Raw genomic sequence first — 23,607 nt, forward strand, 5'->3', positions numbered from 1 at the left:
ACCACCGTCAATGTCTGCCTCAGTATATAATGATAACAGTAAGTGTTATGCTGTACCACCTTCAGTGTCTGCGCCGGTATATAATGGTAGAAGCTATGCAGTTTTAAAGTGTGTGTGTGGGGGGGTGCCACATACAGGATCCACCCCAGGTGCCAAATACTCTAGGTACGCCCCTGGGTTAACCACCTTAGGTGTGGTTTGACCCGTGGTGCACAGGCCCTCGGCCTAAGTGCAGGACACTCCTTGGGCTTGTGCCTTGGTGAATCCTAGCCGTGACAATGGCTGCCGTGCAGGGGACGCCGGTGGTCTCTACGGTTTTTACGGTTTTACGCCTGTGCCAGCCGGGTCGGTAGTTTACAGTCGTTGTTTACAATTTAGGGTTACGATTTGTAGCCTTTATATTTGGTTTACAATTGTTAGATTTAAGGCTTGCACTTGTCACAAGTAAGTCAGGTGGTGCGGCACGTGCATCGCTATATTATATACTATGTTCTATCGTGTTTACAAATAAAGTTAATTTTACTATGAATAAAGTTATTTATACCTGTGTCACGGTGTGGAAGGCGTAAAGCGGACTGCACCGTGGCCTTATTTTTCCATAGTTGACTATAATAAAACATTATATTATTTACTTTGTGTTTGTGTATTTATTTTGGGGGGGGTAAAAGAGGGCGACGCATTGGCGCTACCTCAGTCCTGAAGCTTTCTGATATTTAAGTAACTCCCCAGCGGTAAAGATTATTTGCCAATTTATGTGACACTGTAGATGATTTTCATACTACATAATTTTAAACATACTGTTAACCCTGTTATTTTGTATGCAATGTACATGGATTAAGGTCATGCAGCTAGATTGTGATCTGTGTGGACTGTGTATGACAGTGTGATCTGTGTGGCTGAGAGGCAGAAGTGGTGTCTGTGGTTGAGAGTGATTTGTGTGTCTTGAGAGTGGTTTGTGTGTGTGTAATTTCACTGCCCATTAACACAGTACACAGTGTTGGAGTGGTGTGTGTGGCTGAATGTGATCTGTGTGGTTGACCTTGGTTTGTGTGGCTGAGAGTAGTGTGTGTGTGTGTGCGCAACTTCACTACCCTTAACACACAGGGTTCTAGCCTTGCTTGTCTCTCCAATGAAAGTGACATTTGGGTGGATTGGCATATGTCTGACAGTGTTTGTATTGTGAACTGCAAGTAGATGCTTATGTGTTGCCTGTTGACACAACTTCTGCCATCCATGTGAAGCACAGAAGCTAATACTTGCTTAATTGCTTGTAGATTCTTGTTGTTTTTGTCAGCAGTTTAGATTCCATCTTTGTCATTAGGGCTTATTTATCAAGCCCACCAAAACACAAGTAAGCAGTTAATGCATTTTAGGACTTGGAAAAACACTGCGGCTCAAATTAAATACTAAATGGTGCATGGCAACATTGTACCTTGTTATACAATTGGTTTAAGAAAGATGAACATTCAGAAATTGTTACACTGCAAGGACACATATAAATCCTTACTAAAATGTGGCCTGACAGCGGTAACAGATAAAACTTAGTCACACTGAAACCCTACTATGGCAGCCATGTAAGGAATTGAGTTCCAAAAGCAGGTGGATCCTCAAAGGCGGCTCATGTAATAATGTAGCAGTAAGCTCCATGTGGGATACGTGACGTACACCTCACATCTAGGGTGAAAAGTGTTGCATAAAGTCAAATGTATTCAGCGGGCGGCTGTACACTATGGGTTGCTGGCCTTCAAATGATATCTCTCCCATCAGCCTGACTGCAACAGTGACAAATATCAAGCAATTCTTTAAATGAAACTATCCATATGCAATAATCGAATGCATCCAACTACCGCCATCTTTATCTAAAACCATTTACCCATCTGGTTTTATGATCTGAAACCAAAGTTATGCGCTGAGCCTCATGTTACCTGGATGGATTTTAATCCCAGTCTTGACTTGCCCAAAAGCTTTATTTATTTATTTTAACTATTATGCATGTCTAGCTTACCCCTTCTTGCCAGAAAACCATCAAAAATTGGTTCTTCATGGTGCATAATAAAGTTGATCAGTTGAAATCGCAACTATCCTCCGAGAACACTTGGCACGTTAGGATATAAATCACCCAGTAAGTGGGTTTAACATATGAAACGGAGATAGTTCTCTTTTTGTAGCTGTTGGAAAAAGAGACGGTACTTGGCTATATAACTCTGAACACTAAAGGTTTATTAACAGCAGCAATGATAGTATTTACAGAATGAGAAATGACACCCTATTAAAATTACCACAACAAAATGGAACTGCAGGGCAGTCTTAATCCCACCACATTCACATTCCTACTCCGATCATGATAATACTGGCTGAGAGATAAAGCCGCATTGCCTATAAACGCATGTGGGCAATTTTATAGTGTGTTCAGTAGAAGCACTACATGGTAAGAAGACTGGTCATAACAAGACTTTTCCTCATCTGATTTTTTAGTTGAGTATCAAATTTAAAAGCAAATTGCCCACAATGATATGTTAACAAAATTGCCCACAATGATATGTTAACACATAATGTTAAAACATATTGGGCTGCATGTTTCACAAAACCCCAGCGCAATGTGAATACAACTAAGGTTATTTTATGACTTAGTACTACTAATACCCAGGGTGATATCAATGTAGCTGCTTTTCTTCTGATTTCCTTATGATTGCCATATACATGTAGTTGTGGAAGCTGCAAGTGTAACATTCCATAATTGATGCTTAGTTTTAGTTATACTAAGAATTGTAATAAAACATTAGGAAATTAATTATTTGCCTTCATTGTTGGGACACATCATTTCCGAGTTGGGAGACTAGTATGACTCATTATGTGAAAGAAATTAGGGTACACATGCATAGTATAACAGTTTAATCCCCCAGAGCAATGTTATGCCAGGATTTATGCCAGGTAGTATGGATCCTCATCAGGCTCCAGCTTTTTACGCTAACCAGGGGAGATTTTTGACTCTCACTCTGAGATTCCATTAAACAAAAGGCTTCTTCCTAGGTTTTAGATAATGTTCATGCATGATGGTTTAAGGAGAAAGAGCATTAAACAACAGGAGATCTCTTAAACACAAAAAATGAAGTTTACTTGTCCTCGTGGTGGCACAGAATTCATTGAGATTTACCTGGGAGCCTACTGCACCTTGTACCAGCCAGGAACATAGGGTTAGGATCCAGCCAGGCCCTAGGCTATGTTCTACATGACTAGGCTGTCTAAAGATTTGCAAAACTCTATTTATACATCTCTATTGAACATTCGTGGAACACCCCTCTCCCAATTCTAACACATATGATTAAACTTCCTAGGCCTTCAATCAAAGCTGCATGTGGTTAAACTGCTTGAGGAAACACCAGCATTAGAATGGCTGACCCAATTTTAGTAGTAAATAACCAAATTAAGTCAGACAATGGATATTCTCATTTTTTGTGAAGTAAAAACATGTTACCCAAGGTCAAATCAGTTCCGCTAAGGGTGTGATTACATTTAAGGGGGCAACAGCTTTTTCACATGGGTGATAAAGGTTTTGATAAACTCTTTACCTTCAATAAATGAAACGATCATTTAAAAGCTACTTTTTGTGTTTACTGATGTTGTCTTATATTAAACTTAGTTGGGTAGATGTATGACATCCCTGGCTTGTATAAAGCACTGTGTCTCTCTGACAGGTTGTTCAGCAGGTATCCATTTAAACCAAGCTCCATTTGGTTTATCTACCATCACTCTGAAACACTGCTTCCAAATCTAATAGGGACTCTTTCTTTCTCAGCCCGATTTTAAATGTTGCTTCCAAGCGCATTTGTTGTCTACAAGTGGAGTCACACTGCTGTCTACTTCATATTTTGATGCATCAAAAATACCCAACCCACTTTTTTTTACTTTTTGTAAAATATGTATGTAACAAATAATTCTACAGGCAGAATGTAGCATGAGAACACTTTTTTAATATCACTTTTACTGTACCTTTTTAAATAGTTATCAGTATCACTGAATTTAATAATGGGTTAAATATTTACCTTTAATCTATTGCATTTTATGCAATCCCACACAAGATGCCACTTGGGTAATCATTTTGTCTAAGTGATGAGAATAATTACAGTATGCAGTATTACAAAACAGAGCACAAAGTAAAACCAATTGAGTATTATTAAAGTGTGTGTCAAACACATATAAAATGATATAACTTTGTAGTTATGGATGTAAAAATTCCCCTTTTAATATACAATTGTGCATCTGAGTAGTCTTCTTTCTTTATTTTTGTATTGGTTTACAGCAAAGGGGCACATGTGATAGTTTACATTTTGAACCCATATTGTCAGCTAGGTTTGACAGTTAATGTAGAAGAGTTGGAGCTAGCAGGGGAGCTGTAGTTTCAGCTCTCTGTATTATAAAGGACCATAACCTGTGAAATTTCACTGCAGAAAAACTGAACTACAGTATCCCTGCACAATGCAAAGTTGAGTCGGTGAGGTGACTTTCAAGAAATCCTGCTGATTTAAATATGCTTTGCACAGGGCCAAAGCTATTCTTGGAGTTGCTACTTCATAATGTTAAATAAAGCCAGTCAGATGAAACTATAGCTCTTTGATAAACTCTAGTGAATAAACACTATGTACAAGATTCAGCTGAGCTGTTGGAGTGGTATAAAGCATTACCAATGGTGCTTTCGGCATTGGGGTAAATAAGGCAATATTATAGTTTGTGTACTACTATCTCTCTGACACCCATGATAGATATGATTGTTAGAAATGGGTTTCGTGTTTACGATTAGTATCCTTTCTTTCTCATGCAGTTTACCTTACTGTAGCAATTGGCGAAAACAACTACAAACCCCAAGTAAATGTCCTTATAAGCTTGTCTTAAGTCATAAATGTTTACAGGCGATGTTATTGTTGCCCTGCATGATGATTTTATTATGGCTGTATATTATAGTTAGTGTATCTTTCCTAGGTAAAAGGGCCATCTATTAGCCTTATGTGACGTTTTGTTTATGATCTCTTTTCAGTCAAGGTACAACGCTTCTAGAAGAGATGGGTGCAGGGACTTTATGTTTTGTACCGCTCACAACACCCACTCATAAATGTATTTGTGTCAATGAATGGTGTTAATTAAAACAACTGAACTTTCAAGATTAATTGATGAAAGAGTAACAAAAAAGAGCCTTTCATTAAATCCCATTCAGCCTACTTTTTAACAAAAAACTAAATAAAATAGCATGCCGGAAAGTAAGACATTCTATGTAAAAGAGCCTTTTATGAGTTTTCTTAATGAATATTAACTTCTTCAAGATTTTTATATGTGGTAATACACAGTGATATACCAGATTTAGAAGAAACTTTCTTGTTGCAAGTGTTTAGATATGTTGTTGAAGGCACTTAATCACCGTCTGACTGAAACCTTTATAGAGTTTGTTTCATAACGGGAAAGCGGAAGTCATTTTATAGTTTAAGTGCCTCTCGTGTAACATTATAAAACTGGTCAGAAGATGAATATTCTTTTATTTGACATAAGAGAAAACAATAAAATATATAGAAAACCCATCTGTGGGTGTTTTTCAATGAATACCCATTTTAATGACTAGAATACCAGCATTTTCTATGTGCTAGCAATAAAAGTATCAAGGACTGAAGATCAAATTGTGTGCTATATCACTTTATAAGAAAAGGTTTCTTACCAATGAGCAAACTCCCTTGTTACCATTAAGACTTCCTCAGGATTGAATGTGGTTTTATTGTCCTACATGGAATCATTGGTGCTGGAAATGTGTTTGCACGCTTGAATTAAACATATCTGTGTCCACGATCCTGTAGCCATGTACAAATTACTAGCACACATTTTTATAATGTATCTTGAAATGCTTTACTTTTTTAGGCATTAATGTATAATTGTATCTATTTTAACTATTTAAATGTATTATTCACTGATGAAGGATTCCTATTTATTGTTTTTCTATTTTTTTGTTTTGCTTGTTTAGGGCCAGTGTAATGAATGCATAGTAGACCAGGTCTTGCATTTATTGTTGGAAAAAAAGGAACAAGGATTAACTTTTTGTTACTACCACTAATGACATTTTTAAATGTAGAATGGAAATGGACCATGAAAATTGCCCAATTAGAAACCTTTCAATTGTTTTACTGATATGTTAATCATAATTTATGAAAAGCCTAAACATTCTCAAATTTCTTCCTAATCATTTTGTAGTACTAATACTTTCCCATATAAACTTGTAGTCTACCATTCTACCATGGAAAGTTATGACAATCATTTACATATACTTGTGTTCCTTTTAGAATAAAAAAATGTGCATTATTTAACCACTTAACATATTGCAAGTTTCTTTTATGTTATATTGTTATTTTATAGTGATTTTAGTCGTATAACATGATTATCTTCCCTCAAAGTTGGCTGACTAGGCCTCCGTAGTACGTTGAACTCTTTACAACTTTATGAGGCAAAGTGGCAGGATATTAAATCATATCCTGTTGCTCAGCAGAGAAGGCCGATGCTTCTTAGGTATGTGCTAAGGAGCGGCTCGAGCCACCGCCCTGGTTTAGGCCTAAGGCAGTGCCTAACCTGTATACACCATTAGTCACAGATGTAAATTGTGCTAACTAGGCTAATGGATACAAACCACACAGATCTATAGGACAGGAATGGGCTACATAACCCCTTTAGGACAAAGCCATTTTTATAGTTTTAGAAGACACCATTTTCTACATTTCTGCTATGTCCTTGTTCAACGTTATTCATTTTCCCTCTTGCTCATTTCCGTATGTATCTACACATATTATACATTATGTTGCTTTTTAAATCATCATTTAGTATGACAAAAATGACAAGTGAATACATTTTGAAAACCTCTTATAAATAGTACACAAATTAATGGCTTTTAGGATGTCAACATCCATTCAGCTGACCATTCACCTAAAACATAAGTAGCTTTGCAGAGAAAACCAGGGCAGACAGGTTGTCAGAGATGCATCGTGCCCAGGCCTGTAAAGGAACTTTCATTGTTGCACCAAAGCATTCATATGAGCAGATCACCCTTTCAGTCCCCTAGATGGGCCATAGCAACAGAAACCTGTTCAGATCTCACCTAGCCCCCTGGGAGTTCTGTGCTGACCAACACTGGCCTCTCCCCATGTACTCCTCTTTGTTACCTCTGTGCGCTGTAAGGGTATCACATCACATTTCTGGTGCTCTTTAAGTGAAGGCAAACAGAGAGGTTTGAGTATTTTTATTTTCTAACTTTTTAAAACAAAAAAAAAGTTATTCTACATTAGACAGTACGTTGTTTTTTTTAAAATACTAGCTACTGCAAATTATCACGCCTCTGGCCCTACATATCCTAGGACCAGAGATGACGATAGATATGTCTAAGATATCAAGTGTTCAGTATTTGTGAATGATCATATGCCATTCATACCATAAAGAATGGCTGGGCTTCTATAACATTACTGAATGCATGAGGTTTCCAGGTAGCCTTAGGGGCTGAACAAAATTCTTTGAGGCCACTAACTGAAGAGCAGTGTGATGATCTTCACCCTACTGCTAAATATAATAACCAAATTTGTTATAATTGTTCTATAGCTTTCTGTAACATCATAGATTTCATTTTCATTGCCGTCAAAAGTCACTGTAAAATATTATCTTGCAGTAGATTCCCATTGTCAAAACGAATTGCCAACAATCTATAATATGTAGGTGAGTAGTGCTTAAACCACACATTTTGCAGTTTTTAACCATGGAGAACACTGAAGGCTGAGTAGGGGTGAGGGGTTGGGGGAGCAGCAGAAGACTTCTGGCTGACACTGCAGTGACTTTGACTTTGTTCCTTTCATGTAGATTCTCCAATACGAGCGCCATGCTTGGCATATGGAATAACTATGCACAGGAATGCCTGCCAACATATCCATTATGCTCATTATATTGATTTTTTCCTTATTCTCTAAATGCAACAAGTTACATGCCTTTCATTGAGATGCCAACTACAGTTTCATGTTTATGCATCCATTTACATAAATGACATTACAAAATACCAGGTTTGACCAACCAGTAGGCATCCACCTGTTGCTTGTCAGTCAGTACCGATGATTGTAAGAGTGCTAAAAGATTGAGTCTGCCCCTAGAAAGACTGATAGCAAACCACACATGGGTTACTTGTTAGGTTCTAGTATTTACTATTTGCCCACCTATTTAAAGAAACAGTAATGTAAAATAATTGTTCATTTTACTTCACTGGACACTGAAACAGTCGAGCATAGCTATCCCGTTAAAAACCAGCTCTTTTTCTATTTTACCTGGCAATATTTGCTCATCAACTGGAAATATATCATCATTATTATATATAATGTAAATTCAATTTTTATATTTTAGATTTAATACCATATCATTTAAGCCTTTCCTTCTTTGATATATTTCAATGCATGGGTAGTGTGATTGGAAAATAATAGTACTCTTTCATTCTAATATATTTCTGTTGAATTCATATACTTATTGAAGCTGCATGGTAAAATAAAACCACTAGAACCTTACTCCCAGTTGTAGTTGAAGGAAGAAGCAGCATTATAAAAGGAGTATAAACCCATCAACTCCAAATTATTTGCCAAGCAAGTTGTAGGTTAGAAAGCAATTAGTTCATTCAATATAGAGATCTAAATAGGAATATAATACAAAGCAATATCTTTTCATTTTTTAATCCAATTTATAATTTATTTATTTTTTTCAGTTTTCTATGTGAACATGTGCCTTTTTTATGTATTCATTTTGGTTTGACTTTAAATGTATTAATGCCTGCAGATGTCTTATTATGATTTCTTTAAAAAAAATCTAATTTTCTTACTGTTTATTAGACGGTTTTGTACTTTTCATTATAACTTTGTTTGCCAAAGGCATTTTTAAATTATTTTGTACTTTACATGCGTTTTTCATACTGGCATCTTGATAAAAATATAAGTTTTGTGGTTTTAATGATGAAATATACTTGTAAATTCATTGGTGCAAATATTAGTGCTGGCATAAAAATGTCCACTGATCTAGTGTTATATTTGACCCTAACCCTTACACTAACCCAACGTTTCACTTCTATGATCCCCACTAATTCCTAACTAATTTTACCTTCAGGATTTTGTCATCTATCCACTCAATACATGACCTAAATTATAACCTACTCCCTTACAGCACTTTAGACAATTTAATCTTGTTACTTTTTTATCCATGCACCAGTCTATTCTCAATATATTTGCTTTTATGTGAAAAATATTGCTGTATATCTAAAAATGGGCTCCTGAGAGTATTCTTGCCTGAAGTGCCATTTGGACTAATACTGGCCCTGGCATTACACAGCTTAATGCTAAATAAGAGGTAGAGCATCGTCATGATTATGTTGCTTTCCTAGGAGGCACATGATTGTACAACTCTGCACCTCAAAGACGTATTTCTCATTGGTTAGACCAAGCATGTGTGTTATTTCCATAATGGTTGGCAAAATGGTCAAGCTTTTAGGAAACGGAGGTCCTCTCTTCAGGGATAGATAAGCAAATGAAACAACATGGCAAAGTTAAAAGAAGTTGTGGCATTGTATCTTATATATCTTATAGCTCCCAGACTATTCACACCTATGTGTTGATTAAATGTCACTTCCTCTCGCTGATTTGATGTAACACCACTCAGGTCATCACATATATGCCTTATTTCTCATTAGTTACTTAGTTAATATTATTTCATTTTCTTAACCATTACAAAACAACTTACAGGGATTCAGCAAAGACTATGATATCAGATTGTAATTTGTTTCCTTGACAGGAAACATGGAAATATAGTGTATTTTATTTATTATTATTCATTTATTTTATTGGCAACCTGACCTTGAAAAGTTTCCATGGCTATTGGAAGTCACCATCTTTTGTTAGCAACCCCCAATTTTCTAAATAGCCAATAGAAAATAATGCATACCAAGAGCTCAATTAATTAAGAGGTAATTTCTCAGTACAACAGTGAATTTATGGGTTAAAACTAAAAAAGCAGGGTTTTTTTTGGTGATAATCCATAAATTCAGATCTAAACAAAGTGTCACACATTTTAACAAAATTGTACAATTTTTCATTTTATATACTTGCTTTTTTATTATATAATGTTCTTTTTTTATATGTTTAACCACTCCAACACATCAATATTGCACATTCTTTCTTAGTATTCGAGAATTGCTCTTTGGAGTTGGTAGCAGCTATTGTACTTATACAATATTCAGTTTCTTTGATTTATTTCTCGTCTTTATTTTCCTTTTCCCTGGTGCATATTTATACAGAATTCCTCTTAGCCTCTACTACAGTTGTAGCGCATTATGGCTATTTATTAAACAGTTTTAGCTTATCAATACCATTCAAAATAAAAATAAACAAGACACGTGTTATACCCATTATACCCTTAAGAAAAAAATCTAGATTAGTGGCTTTAATTTGTTCATCTTTTTAAGCACACTTCATTAATTATTGCTATCAATCTGCTTGAAGAGATAAGGGAATTATCATTTAGGTAATCTCACCACTGACAAAAAGTTATCTCTAAGGAAAAGAGTGTTTAATTTGAACATGCATGAATCAGGATCCACAGAAATTACAATGCGCACTTTTTGTTTCATTATGCTGTGTTAAAATTAAATTCTAAGGTGAATTAAAATTGTGATACTAATTTAACAGTAGAAATGTCTTTTCAAATACACTGTTTATTTTTCATAATTTAATTATTCTTGTATACTTTATCCGTTGTAATATAGAAATTAAAATCTGGGTTCCCTAGTCTGACTGGTAGGTATAATTTAAATATAAAAGAGAGTACAATTCAAAGTAGTAATTACCACTCTAAGGGTATCTTATGCTTAAAACATTGGTGCCTTGTGCCACCTGGTGGATTTTTGTTTTTTTGAATATTTTTTTCCATACTTATAACAAAAATTTTAAAAAAATGATCCAATATGAAATATTACCGGTATATTATATATATATTATATATATTATAATATATAATATTATATTAACAAAATGCTGTCTTGCATTTTTGTTATATGAGACATTACATTACTTTTTAGTAAAATGAGTCCAAAGGAAATAGCTTTTTACCTTATTGGCTGGGAAGATTTGATATAGGATAATGCTTTGAATGTACTTATCTGGAAAGAACTGAACGTTATCATGCACAGTTATTGGGGTAAAGCACAATAATCAATGCAATGTTACAGATTCAATATAAAGTTAAGATAAAAGTGACTTATACTTGGGGGAAAAAATAACTAAAACTGAACATTTAGTTTTAATTTATTCATGTGTTTGGTAGTGGTAAAAAAATCCTGCTATCAAGCTTTCCACCTGCAAAACCTACTATAATAGTTTTCACTTGAAATAAAAATATATCAATTTCTGAAAATTTGTTTCTGTTTACAATTTCTCTATGTTATGTGTAGGGTCTTGTTTTAATGTTAGTAAATAATGAAGTGGCTAAACCTATGTATACGGTGAATTGGTTTAATGTGCCCATTCTTTCCCCACAGGTATGGTGATATGGTTCCAAAGACCATTGCTGGAAAGGTTTTTGGTTCCATATGTTCCCTTAGTGGAGTGTTGGTCATTGCCTTGCCCGTCCCTGTAATTGTTTCCAACTTCAGTCGGATTTACCACCAGAATCAACGAGCAGATAAAAGACGAGCGCAGAAGGTAATACATATTAATCACAAACATTTGATGCCACAGTTTGTAAGAAAGATTTATATCCCTGTGTCCTGTCAGTTTTAATACGGTAATTTAGTAATCTTTTACAGAATCAGATTGCTACAAAAAAAAAATAATGGTAAAAAACGCATTAGAACATAAGCATCATATTACAGTATTTCCTATAATATATTATTCACCACTTAAGAGATAAAAGTACCCCACCCCCAATAGTGTCTGCCTTTATATTCTAAATATAAACCAACAGTTTTTTTATACTCTTATTTGTGCAATTTTGGTGGATTTTGTATTCCAAAAATTGCAGTAGGACATTGCCACCTGGCATTTTGTGGAAACTAGTTTACTAATGGGATAGTTTAGGCGAAAACTACGTAGATTCTTGTGCATATAGTATTGATATAGTGCTGAGATTTGACTGTAACTATTATAAAATTAACAATTACTTTCTCATTTTTAACTATGTAGCCCAACATTGAGTTAATACATCAGCCGTATAAGCCACAAAGGAATCATTTACGAACATAGCAATTTGCCTTTCTGCTAAAGCAGATGTCAAAATGGTAGCAAGGCAGTCTCAGGTTAAATTAAAGACATAGGTAAAAAATTGAACATCAAGTAGAAATTGCATTAACTCAAATGTTCATGGGAATACCTTGATAATTAATTTAAAAAAAAACAATTTATTTTACAGAAACAACACGTCCCTAGAATAAAATCCAAATAAAATATTAGAGCAGTGTAGAATTTTCTTATTGAACATCCCACGTGTACATGCATTTTCCTTTTAGACATGTGCGTGATAAATGTGTTACACCAAGACAAAGTTATTTCTTTATTTTTGCAGAAATCAAGGCTTGCAAGGATTCGTGTGGCAAAGAGTGGAAGTGCAAATGCCTTTTTACAGAGTAAACGCAATGGTTTATTAAACAAAATTGTGCAGGTAAAGTATCGTGTTCATACTTTTGATTCTGTATAGCATTTGCCAGCTTTCTAGAACATCAAAAGAAACTTTCTTATTAATATCTGAAGAATTCTAGTGAAACCATTTTTTTCTAACCACTTTATTTAATAATAATAAAATATTATGTGAGTATGTATATACCTGTGTACCTTGAACCTTTGCTGAAGCCGGCTAGTATTGTGTGCTGGGGGTGAGGGCCTTCCAGAGTTGTATGTGCCAAGTAGGGGCTTACTCGATAGTGTTCTAGGGGGAGAATAAATGCACATATGCCATGTGACCCCGCTGTGTTCTTGTTTCCCCTGGGCGGTAAAAGAGAGGTTGTGTCACAGACATACTGTTTTGGTGCAAAGATGGTGCGGGCAGGCTGTGTGGGGGCAACACTGGCACAGACAGGCTGTTTAGGTACAACAATGACACAGACAGGATGTTTGGGTGCAAAGATGGCACAGGCAGGTTATTTGGGTGCAACAATGCATCAGGCACTGTTTGCTTGCAAGCATGGCACATACATGCTGTTTGGGGGCAAAGATGGGACAGACATGCTGTTTGTAGGCAAAGATGGCAAGTCCTATGGATGCAATCTGGGTGCTGAATCAAATACAGGGTTTGTATGTCTTATACAATTGATTTATACCTACAATGCTGTGTTTCCATGTATTGGACAAAGGGACTCTGGGGGTGATGACAGGGGTCCAATCAATATTAAAGACATTCGCGATTAAACCATGGATTTTGCATGGGCCGCCCCAGCTTTTTGTGCAAGTGAAATGTATTAACCTTGGCCCCTTGTAATGCAAGGTAAAGTTACTCAGTTAAAAAAACCTACTATTAATTAATACAACACACAGGCAATTTAATAGGGAGTTCTCAACATTCATCAATGTTTACCACTGTTCCCTGTAGTTTACATATGAGAGTACTGTACATTTAAGACACTAAGTACTCAAAACAGTATCTCGAGTTGCATACCCCTCTCAAACAGTAGGAGACGTTGTCATTGCAAGTATAAAATCACAGTAAGTGTGTGTGCTGAAATGCTATATCTATCACACCTGCATGTTTGGCTCTGGAGAGTGTCTTTTGACAACTCAAAGCTGCCACTGCTTTTGAGTTTTTTTCCTGCGGAGCAGACAGTCAGACCGAGAAGAGAATTGTATGTTCTGTGACTGCCTCATCCCAGGTTGCCAACATCTGTCCATAGCACACCTATTCTATCTATTCTGTCTGGCTACACAGCGTAACGTAATTAACTTTTCTATATGGAAGCACATTGTGGTTCAGAATTTGAATGATGTACGTTTTTTTCTTATTTATAAAAAAAACCCAAAACTTTAATTTGATTAAAAATTTTGGTTCAAGCTTCTAATGTAGTGCTGTATACAGTAATGAAATTTAGCACTGATGAAAACTTGGTTCAATTTTCAGGTTTAAAAAACTCAATTTAACATAATACTTGTAATAAAGCATTTTAGTTGCAGTAGCCTTTTAAAGTTATCTATGTGCAGTGTATATATATATTTATATATATATATATATATATGCAAATGAGTGACATTTCAGAAAGCTCTTGTCTGGCCATATTGCATGGGCCATGATTCCTCTGGAAAGTATCTTTTCAATGCACTACTGTACACTAACCAAATAAAAATATTTATTTTAATAAGATTCAATATGAAAGACATGCCAGAGGATATAACATTTTTATACACCGGGTCAAGCTAAAACAGGGCTCATATTCTGTTATTTTTAAATGTTAGGGCCAATTTGTAGGGCAATGAGCAAGCAATTAGTGTATCCGTTTTAATATGTTCGAACTGCTTAATGAAAATAATGCATTATTTTGATCTGTAGGGTTCCAGAGAAGAGGAGCAAGCAATTGTTAACAAATGTGGCTCTACATTTGCTACACAGCACTATCACTTGCTTCATTGCCTTGAAAAAACCACGGTAAGAACAAACTGGGAGATCACATTTTATTTATTATTCTTGTCTGATATTTAAAGTGTTTGTTTTTGTGATATGCCCTAATCACGTGTTTGTATTTTCTTATACTGTGAAATGAAGGGGGTTTTTATCTTTCCAAGGCCATGTTTAGGGTATTAAGAATGCACTCTGATACTTTTACTTAAAATATAAATTCACTTAGTTTAAAAAAAAAAAAAAAAAAAAAAAAGCATATGCTTGTTTATCGATATACACAAAAGTGATTGAGACAATAAATCTCTATGTGTTTATTCACTGAACTGCAGGAAGAAAGGACTGGTGATTAAAAAGCTACGTGCATAATAATTTTCTTACATTCCAGGTCCTCGGGGGGCCCAGAGATTTTTTTGATGATTGGCATTAAAACTATATAAGTAAAATGCAGACAGAAGCGTAATGAGGCACACTTCTAACCTGAATTATTTTAAGCTGGGCTAGGTAAATCCCAGGAGCAAACTGGCCACTGCTACTCAAATGTAACTCCTGGCACCTACATGTTCTATTATCTCTCTGTGGAAAATATTATTTCCTGGCTTCTATAAAAGAACTTGGCTCCTAAAGTCTATATAAATCTGTGCAGCCCCAAGGAGCCATCAAACGTAAGTAGATCAAAATGCCAACATAGGCAGTAAACCACCAGATAAACTGACAGAGTTAACAGGCGATGGTGGTTCCCAAAATGCTAAATTTATGACTCTCTGACACCTTTTTAGATGTCGTCCTTACCATAAATTTAAATAGAGCACAATATGTGTTAAACATTAAATAAATACAAAAAAACAGGAGTGCGTGTTACTCTATTTATATTCATCAATTATTATTTCCAAGAATAATCAATGAGATGGAGGTACATTTTAACTGTACTTTTAGGATGGCTCAAATTCCTTTTATTCTCAAGTGTGTAATTATCTTTCTTTTGTCTTTGTTTTCTCTTTGTCTGTCATCTATATAATCCCTGTTCCCTTATTTTCCTTGTCACTGCATTACCATATAGGGGTTATCTCATGTTTTGGATGATCCCATCTTACCAATAAGCAGTTCACCAATCATTAAGGTACCATTTCAACTTTGCTTGTGATTTTGGAAGATTTAGATTCACCTTCCTTCAGTGTGACCCCAATATCTGTAATCAACAAAGTATCTCGCTGATTAATGGAACAAGACATTAAAATGTGTTTAAGTTGCTGATATTTTGAAGGTGATCTATGTCTGAAAAAATCAGTCATTTTGTGTGCATGTGAAAATGTTTGTTTTACTTGTGATAACATTGTATTCCATATCACAGTTGCATATTATCACTGCTGTTATGTTTTATTCATTATTAATACTTACTTTCATTATGAATTTGATGATCTCAGTAAAAGGTCAACATGGCAGATTATATATATATATATATATATATATATTACATTTGGTGTCTAATGTGCATTGAAGGTCAGTAAAACGTTCAAATAGCACCATTATACAGTGAGAAATAGACTTTTATAATAACAGGTTCACAACTCTCAACATTTTAGGTGGCCAAAGAAAAGCCTTTTTTGTGTGATCCTTGTAATCAGTGGCATATTCTGCCCTAGACTACTGCTCCTGGCCTAGTTATGCTGCTGCATAACAGTGACAATGTTCTCTGGTTCAGCTAATAGGGAGATCAATGATCAATTAACACCGGGCAGAGTAACCCAGAGACCCCAGAGAGCCTGATTTACATTGCCAAAACTTAAACTGGAAACAAGGCCTTACTGGCCATACTGAGGCAGTGCTGACTTTTTTAGGGCAGCCAGTGATGTACCCTGCCTAGGATGGCAGGTCCAGGGGGTGGCAGCGCCCTCAATGTGCTACTGCTCAATGGGCTGGTTGCAGGGGTCTCCAACTGGCCCATTTACTCTATAGAGGCTGTGCTGGCTTGGTACAGCCTCCATAGTTAGAAGGAGATGTGTGCCTTTAAGACATGGAGTGCTGAGAAATGACGTCTTACCGCAGTGCTGCATTCTTAAAGGGACAGCGTACTTTTAAATGCGGTGCAGACGCTGACCGAGGAGAGGGCAGTTGGTGGAGCTGCGCTAGTTCAGGCCTAGGGCACTGCAAAAGGTAAAAAGCATGCGGCCGGGCATATGCAGCTGGTGGCTGGACACTGCAGCACCTGATCTGCTGCTGAGTGTGCGGCACTGTCGGACAGTGGCCCACCGGGCATTTGCCATGGGTGCCTATGGCTAGTCGGGGCCTGACTGGAAATCATTGACAAATAGTCGTATCAAAAATTATAGCTAAAAAGATCACACATAAGTTGGATTCAGGGGTTAAGGACAAGGAAGTAACTATAAACTAATACAAGAGATGCATCATTTTAATTATTAGAAAAAGCTTTTCCATGACACAGATGGCATGATTTGCAATCTGTGGCATTTTTGTTAAAATTGAAAAAGTTACATCATTAGATTCTCAGAGTCTCTATGTGTAGGTGTAAATGTTATGTCAAAACTAAATTAAATGTAAGCCAAACATCTATTTCCATGCATTTGCCTGAAAGAAACGGTTAATTTACAGATAATGCTCAGCTATCATATGCATTGTTGCATATGATGGCAGGAGTGTCCCTATAAATTCACATTTTATGGGTAGTCATGGGTTGTAGATGGGAAGAACAGCTCCGTGGACAGTATTGATTAAGAGGTTCAATACAGGTATAAATGGAGCAACATTTTGATGTCCTGGACCTCTGCAACAACCCTCTTTATTATTACTGTATTCCATAAATCACCAAACCTTTCACATGTTTTAAACTACATTATTCATATTACATGCATGGAGTACGGACTCTAACACTTACCACTAAATCTCTTTCCCATTTGCAATTATCCATACGTTCATGATCTTTTAATCAGTCTTGTAAAAATTAGTATCAGTTTATGATTTCTAATCACTCTAAATAAATGAGTCAGTCATTAGATCTCATTAGTTTTAAAGGGAAGCTGTCAGTCATTTCATTCATTTACCATTAGATGTTTGGTAATGCTACACTTAACCATTTTTTTAAGCTAACTACGTGTTCCTTGCATAAGAATCGGATTTTAAACGCATAATCTTTACAGACTTATACTGTGTATTGTGTATGACTCACTGTGGAAGAATGACCAATGATCTGGGCAGGCTATTTTGAACACCTGTGAAATGCCCAGTGGGCCAGTGGCTGAGTATAAATGTAATGTATGACCATTGGCATTAAAGTGGCATAAGTATTGGGGATTCTGTCACACTATGTGGCCATAAATTGCTTAGCCAACCACTACGTCAAAGTACCCCAATTTTGTCCCGTCTAATTTGTAAATAGCTAAATTGCTGACAAAGGAGCTGAATTAGTAGGACTGCATTGCATTTTAACCCAATGAGACCCTCATGCAATTTAAGCCTTCTCTGGACACCATTAATGAGGCACAGGTGTGGCAGTTTGGGCTCCAATGAGGGTAACATAGACATCCTTGCCTATGGAGCTCGAAAGCCTAGCTCTATCCCTGACAACCACTAAAAATGTAGAACACTCACATTTTTTCATTCCCTAAATATAATGACGTTAAAATAGAATGCTGAAGACAAAATGAACGTTAATATGCGTTTATGTATTATAAGTGACAATAAAGGGCATTTTAACATGTTTTTCTATAACTATAGCATAAGACCAGCCTTCATTGTGCAGCTTTTAGTGCATCATTCATTTTATCTAGTATTGGCTGGAAATGGGTTTATAAACTAATTTCAATCTCAATTAACTACAGTTTCCAGATCTGCTCTATAATTCAGGAAATTAGTTTGGAACCAGTTACATAGTCATATTACAATGAATTTATAATACATACAAAAAGTTTAATTAACACAGAGCTGCATATTGATTCATTGCCTATATTGTTTATTTCTCCAACCAAACCTAATTACGATAGATAGATCTTGGAACTCTCTAGATTTCTTAGTGCCTGTACTAGCTGTACAAATACCTCTGAGGATTTAAAATAGATCTGACAATACCCAGAATGTACAGTTCAGGACATTAACTAAACCTATGTAATGGTATTTATAGGTTAAACTAAACAATATATGAATGAGAAACCTACCTTACATGTATACTATTGAACTCTCATCTTAATATCAGTATCTGTGTTATTTTTTTTATTCTTCTCCATTACATTACTCTTTGCACTATTAAGTTGTTGATTCATTGTTTGATTTGGACACCCTCTGCTAGGATAATAAAAAGAAATATAATGTCATGAAATTGATTACAAAATGCTAGCTGTAACATAGCCTGACATCAATCTCTGCTTCCACGATGCAAACTTTTATATTAAATATCTCTAAACAGTTACACTGATTGGCAAACAAAAGTATAGGTATTTAATATATAAATGTAGTTATGATAAAAAGCATTAGTTTAAAGGGACAATAAAACAGAATGGCATGTAATCCATAGCAGTGTTTTGACTGAAAAGCTTCCATGTTGCAGACAGCTGACACAAGCTACTCTTTGGCATTGGACAGGATTGTTACGTTTATAATTCAAAACAAGTAAGATCAGGACTGGCAATGGCCAGGCAACCCTAGCGCTTTAAGCTGGTGGTTGTCTGATGACATAAATGCAGCCAACAGGTGGTTATGCTTGGCAGCACGCTACTTTTTTCTGCTCTTGTAGCATGCCGGCCAGTGTGCCAGATGGCCAATCTGGGCGTAAGCAGGATGCGATCACACATCACCTGCCATGTCAAGGTAGTCCATATTCACTTGGTCAAAAAGTCCAGCCATTTTATGTTAACTTAGTAATACTATTTTTTTCTCACCTCTTATTTGTTCTGATTTGGTCAAAATGCTAAAGCCTTGTGTCTACTTAATGTAGTTACATACATATTGTTGGCAGTTTCCCTTGAAATATATCATGAATTTAACTGAACGATGTGCTATTGCCTGGATGTGGTTTTAATACAGTAGAATGAAAATGTGACCAGTCTCTGTTAGAAACGCAACACTTTTTTTAGCATATATTTTTAGGAGTCTTACATAATATTAGACTGAGAAAGAGAAAATTAAAAGTATTCCCTTGGTAGTCGCTGAATTTTTCAATTGACTGTGTTTTTTTGAAAACTGAGACAGAAATGATCATCAACATAATTATCACAAACAAATAAAAAACTACCTAAACATTTGCAGTGTGCTGTGTGCATACTTATGCTGTCATTACCATTACACATGTGTGACACCCTTATGCTTTAAAACCAATTTACTTTTTTACAGGCATATTTTTCTGCCCTTTTTTTTTTTCGTGCCGCCGTTTTGTAATTACGTCTAATGGCATTTGTCTCAGTTGATGGTAGTGCATTCACAGCTGTTGGTAGATTTTTGTTGTACCCAACAGCACACCAGAGGCTATATATGTTTTACCCCCAGTTTATTAGCGTACTGTAGTATTATAATGATTCTGATGTATCTGTCTTAAGGACTGCTGACAAATGTGCTCACAGCCATCAAAGGTCACTTAATGGGGCATGGAGTCGATATCATTTTTACTTTGATAAAAATCACTTTGTATATGAAATTACATTTGTTGTGGGTACTTATGTGCTCAGAAATAAAGACTTGCAAATGCCATGGTTTCTGCTGATGATTTAGATAAAGGTTTTCACAATATGCCATAATGTTCTCATGTAGTTTGGCTTCCAACATATTTGCAGCATGAGTTATATATGTACTTTAAAACCAATTGGACAAGAAGTATATGATGATGCTCTAAATGGAGTTTAAACAAGCTTAATATATTTCTGCCCATGCTTTCTATTCGGAAGAAGCTGAATGTTCTTAGATTACATTCAGTTTTTTTATTTTGTAAGATTAATGTTGATGTCAAGGATGTAAGTATTACAAGCTAGAAGAAAACAGTCCCTGAGAGCTTTGTAACTATCTTACTACATTAAAGAATATTAATAACTCTCATGGTTATGATGTAAAATGAGAAAGGTGACTACTAATTTCAAAGTGCCATTAAAAAGACATTGAAAATCATGTGAAGTAAAACCAAATAACAAGAAGATGTCTTGGCCTAGACATACTTTAAGAAAGCAACCATAATTTTAAAGTGTAAAGAGACTAGGCATAGCATAGTATATTTTTATTATGAAATCAGACAAATGGAAGTATTATTTTTTATTTCATCCCCTTATTTAGATGTTTCATATTGGGTATACTGCTGTAACCTATACTATTTATACTATTGCTTGGTAGAAAACTCTGCTGACTTTTTGTGAGTCTACTGGGTTCTTTATAATTGAAACTTTAGTGCCCAGTGACTTTATGTTGAAGTTTAAACCAGCGGGATCTCTGTCTTGCAGTCATTTAGTTGCAATAGTCTAGAAAGAAACTGCTATTTATATCACTATATAGGACAAAGCAGAGGAAATCAGGTAGAAAAGTTGAGAAGGGTTGCCATATTAGCATTTAAAGTTGGACACCTGTGAGTTCTGCATGCTGCAGGGCAGCGGTAGGTAGAATTTATACACACATTTAACTTTTTTATGCTAGTGGGTGAATTTAAATACTTCTGGGTATCACTTGCTACAGACTGTCCTGTAGCTAATGGTAAATGAATTGTAAATATAATGCCGTACTTGGTTGGTGGGGTTACGTGTATGGAACAGTAGGCAAATGGTATGGGTTTCTTTAAATAGTGATGTTTTCTAGCATTCACATGTCAGAGATCCCCAGTTACTATGAAAGCTCAAGAGCTTGATTTCTTCCTGTATCCCACTATAGTGCATCCCAGTCACTGACGCTGTACAGTCCAATGAAGGAAGAAAGGACTTCACTATAAACATAATCTAACTTTGTTACACAATTCATGATAACAAACTAATAACCTGTGCATTGTTGTTTGTTTTTGTCTTTTATTAATTTCACTTGTGGCCCAGAATCATGAGTTTGTGGATGAACAAACATATGAAGACAGCTGTATGGAAGTATCTACAATAAACAAACCTACAAACCATAGTCCTTCTCTGTCATCACAACACAGTGTTAGCCATTTCTGCTGTTCTCGACGGACTAAAAAGAACACAAGGATCCCAAATGCAAATGTTAAAAAATGCAGTCACCATGAGAGTCTTCAGGAGCTCAGCGCCATACAGATCCAATGTATGGAAAGAGCCCCTTTGTCGAACAGGTACAGTATTTAATTTTATTAGTGATAAAATTATAGAATGGTTAAATATAGTTTTGATGTTCCCCTTTTTGTGGAATATTGGCATGCTGTTACAAAGCCTGAGACAGTAATAGTAAGTAAAAATACTAAAATAAAAAAACATAGCATACTAGTGGACCTGTGGAACCCTTAAAAACATTCACTACTGTAGATTGGTAAGTGGTCTTTCACGCTTGTTTTTCTTCATGCAGTAGAACACAGGCTAAGAAAGCATAATTACAATAAGACATGAGAGGTGTATGTGCTAAGTAGGCAATGAATAGGTTTGAATTTCAGTCTAGGAGCAGGTCATACTTCATAAAATGTCAGGTGAATAAGGGGCTTGGGAGCCCCACAACCTAGAGCATTTAGGGAGAAACCTAGAAAGTTCTGGTATCATAGAAAATTGCCTTACTGACACACCTCTAGCAGATGAGTTAGATTGACTGCTAAAATGTAAATTAAAATATTCTAATGATCCTAATGTAAATTAAAATGAATTAAAGGGAACATATAAAATTAAGTTGGATATAGTTGCATTTGTAGAAAAAAATAATAGTTTACAACAAAATTTGTGTACTAGCTTCCTGGTATAGAGCAAGGTTAGTCAAAAATGAATTTTCTATGACGGTACAACTACACACATTGCACAGGATACCTGCTAGTCACATCTAACCTTCACTTGTTGTTTTTCATGAACAGCAGATCCAGTTTAAATGCCAAAGTGGAAGATAATGTTAAACTCAACTGTGAGCCGCCTTATGTCACCACAGCAATAATAAGTATCCCAACACCACAAGGGACGAGAGAGGAGGATGGAAGATCAGGAACTCCTGACTACACACAACGGAACATTGTACGAGTGTCTGCTCTATAACTCACTCCACAAAAGTCTTTTTTTTTAAATAAATAAATACCATGACATCTGCAGATAGCTCAAAGGGAAATGATGAAAACTTCCCTACCCGTCTGATGTTTTCAAGCAGCAACTGATTTGAATATTAATAACATAAACATGTTGGAACAACACAATGGGGTGATACACCAGATCTTCCAAACCATACAACAGGGTAATTGTGGGACTACATACATGAGCACAATGAAAGATCTCCCATTGATGACTTTTTTCCTTCAATGCAAAATTTTTATAAGGAAAGGGAAATCAACAAAAAAAAATGATAAATAAAGTGGAACACTTTTCCGAACATTAGAAAAAGCATTACAGCAATGGAAACATTTTGATTACCATATCCCGAGAGGATACAATGAACATTACACAAAGTAATGAATATGAAAGTACATGCATTGCCAGTATATTTGTACTTATTTAAATGACAGCTGTAACGCATGCAGATATTGTTTGGAGCAGACATCCGAAATAATTGAAACTGTTTCCATGAAGCATTATTTTACAGGAAGGCTTTTCGGGCTCATTAACAGCAACTGGATGAATAATGTTTACACTAGCTAAACGAAGACAAAAAAAAAAAATCATTTTGGGAATGGAACAATATTTATTAGTGTATCACCCGTAAGTTAGATTATATATTGTACATAACATTGATTTCTTTTTTTTTGTTGCTGTTGTTGAGCTACCTTGTTTCTGTAACAGCTGCAATAATTAATTGTATGTTGGCTTCATCAGGACATTCAATATTTATTTACATATACTCCACACGCGTTACAGAAAATTGCAATGAAAA

The 23,607-nt window shown here is 35.6% G+C and overlaps 1 protein-coding gene across 3 annotated transcripts in view; it reads left to right on the top strand.

The window, feature by feature from the left end:
* LOC149302809 (A-type voltage-gated potassium channel KCND2-like) overlaps window positions 1-22,781 on the top strand; it is a 155,845-nt gene extending 133,064 nt beyond the window's left edge. The window contains exons 2-6 of one of the 3 annotated variants that reach the window (XM_089482069.1): window positions 11,573-11,735; window positions 12,595-12,700; window positions 14,573-14,658; window positions 21,636-21,886; window positions 22,607-22,781. In XM_089482069.1, coding sequence (XP_089338195.1) covers window positions 11,573-11,735; window positions 12,595-12,700; window positions 14,573-14,658; window positions 21,636-21,886; window positions 22,607-22,781 — 781 coding nt within the window. Of the gene's footprint in view, window positions 1-11,572; window positions 11,736-12,594; window positions 12,701-14,562; window positions 14,659-21,635; window positions 21,887-22,606 lie in introns of all 3 variants that reach the window. The other 2 variants (XM_089482070.1, XM_089482068.1) reach the window with 2 other exon arrangements.
* Window positions 22,782-23,607: the final 826 nt, after the last annotated feature.

Source organism: Sceloporus occidentalis, unplaced genomic scaffold (genome assembly GCF_023333645.1).
Source record: "Sceloporus occidentalis isolate IW3139 unplaced genomic scaffold, rSceOcc1.0.p SCAF_17, whole genome shotgun sequence".
In the NCBI taxonomy this organism is placed as follows: Eukaryota; Metazoa; Chordata; class Lepidosauria; order Squamata; family Phrynosomatidae; genus Sceloporus; species Sceloporus occidentalis.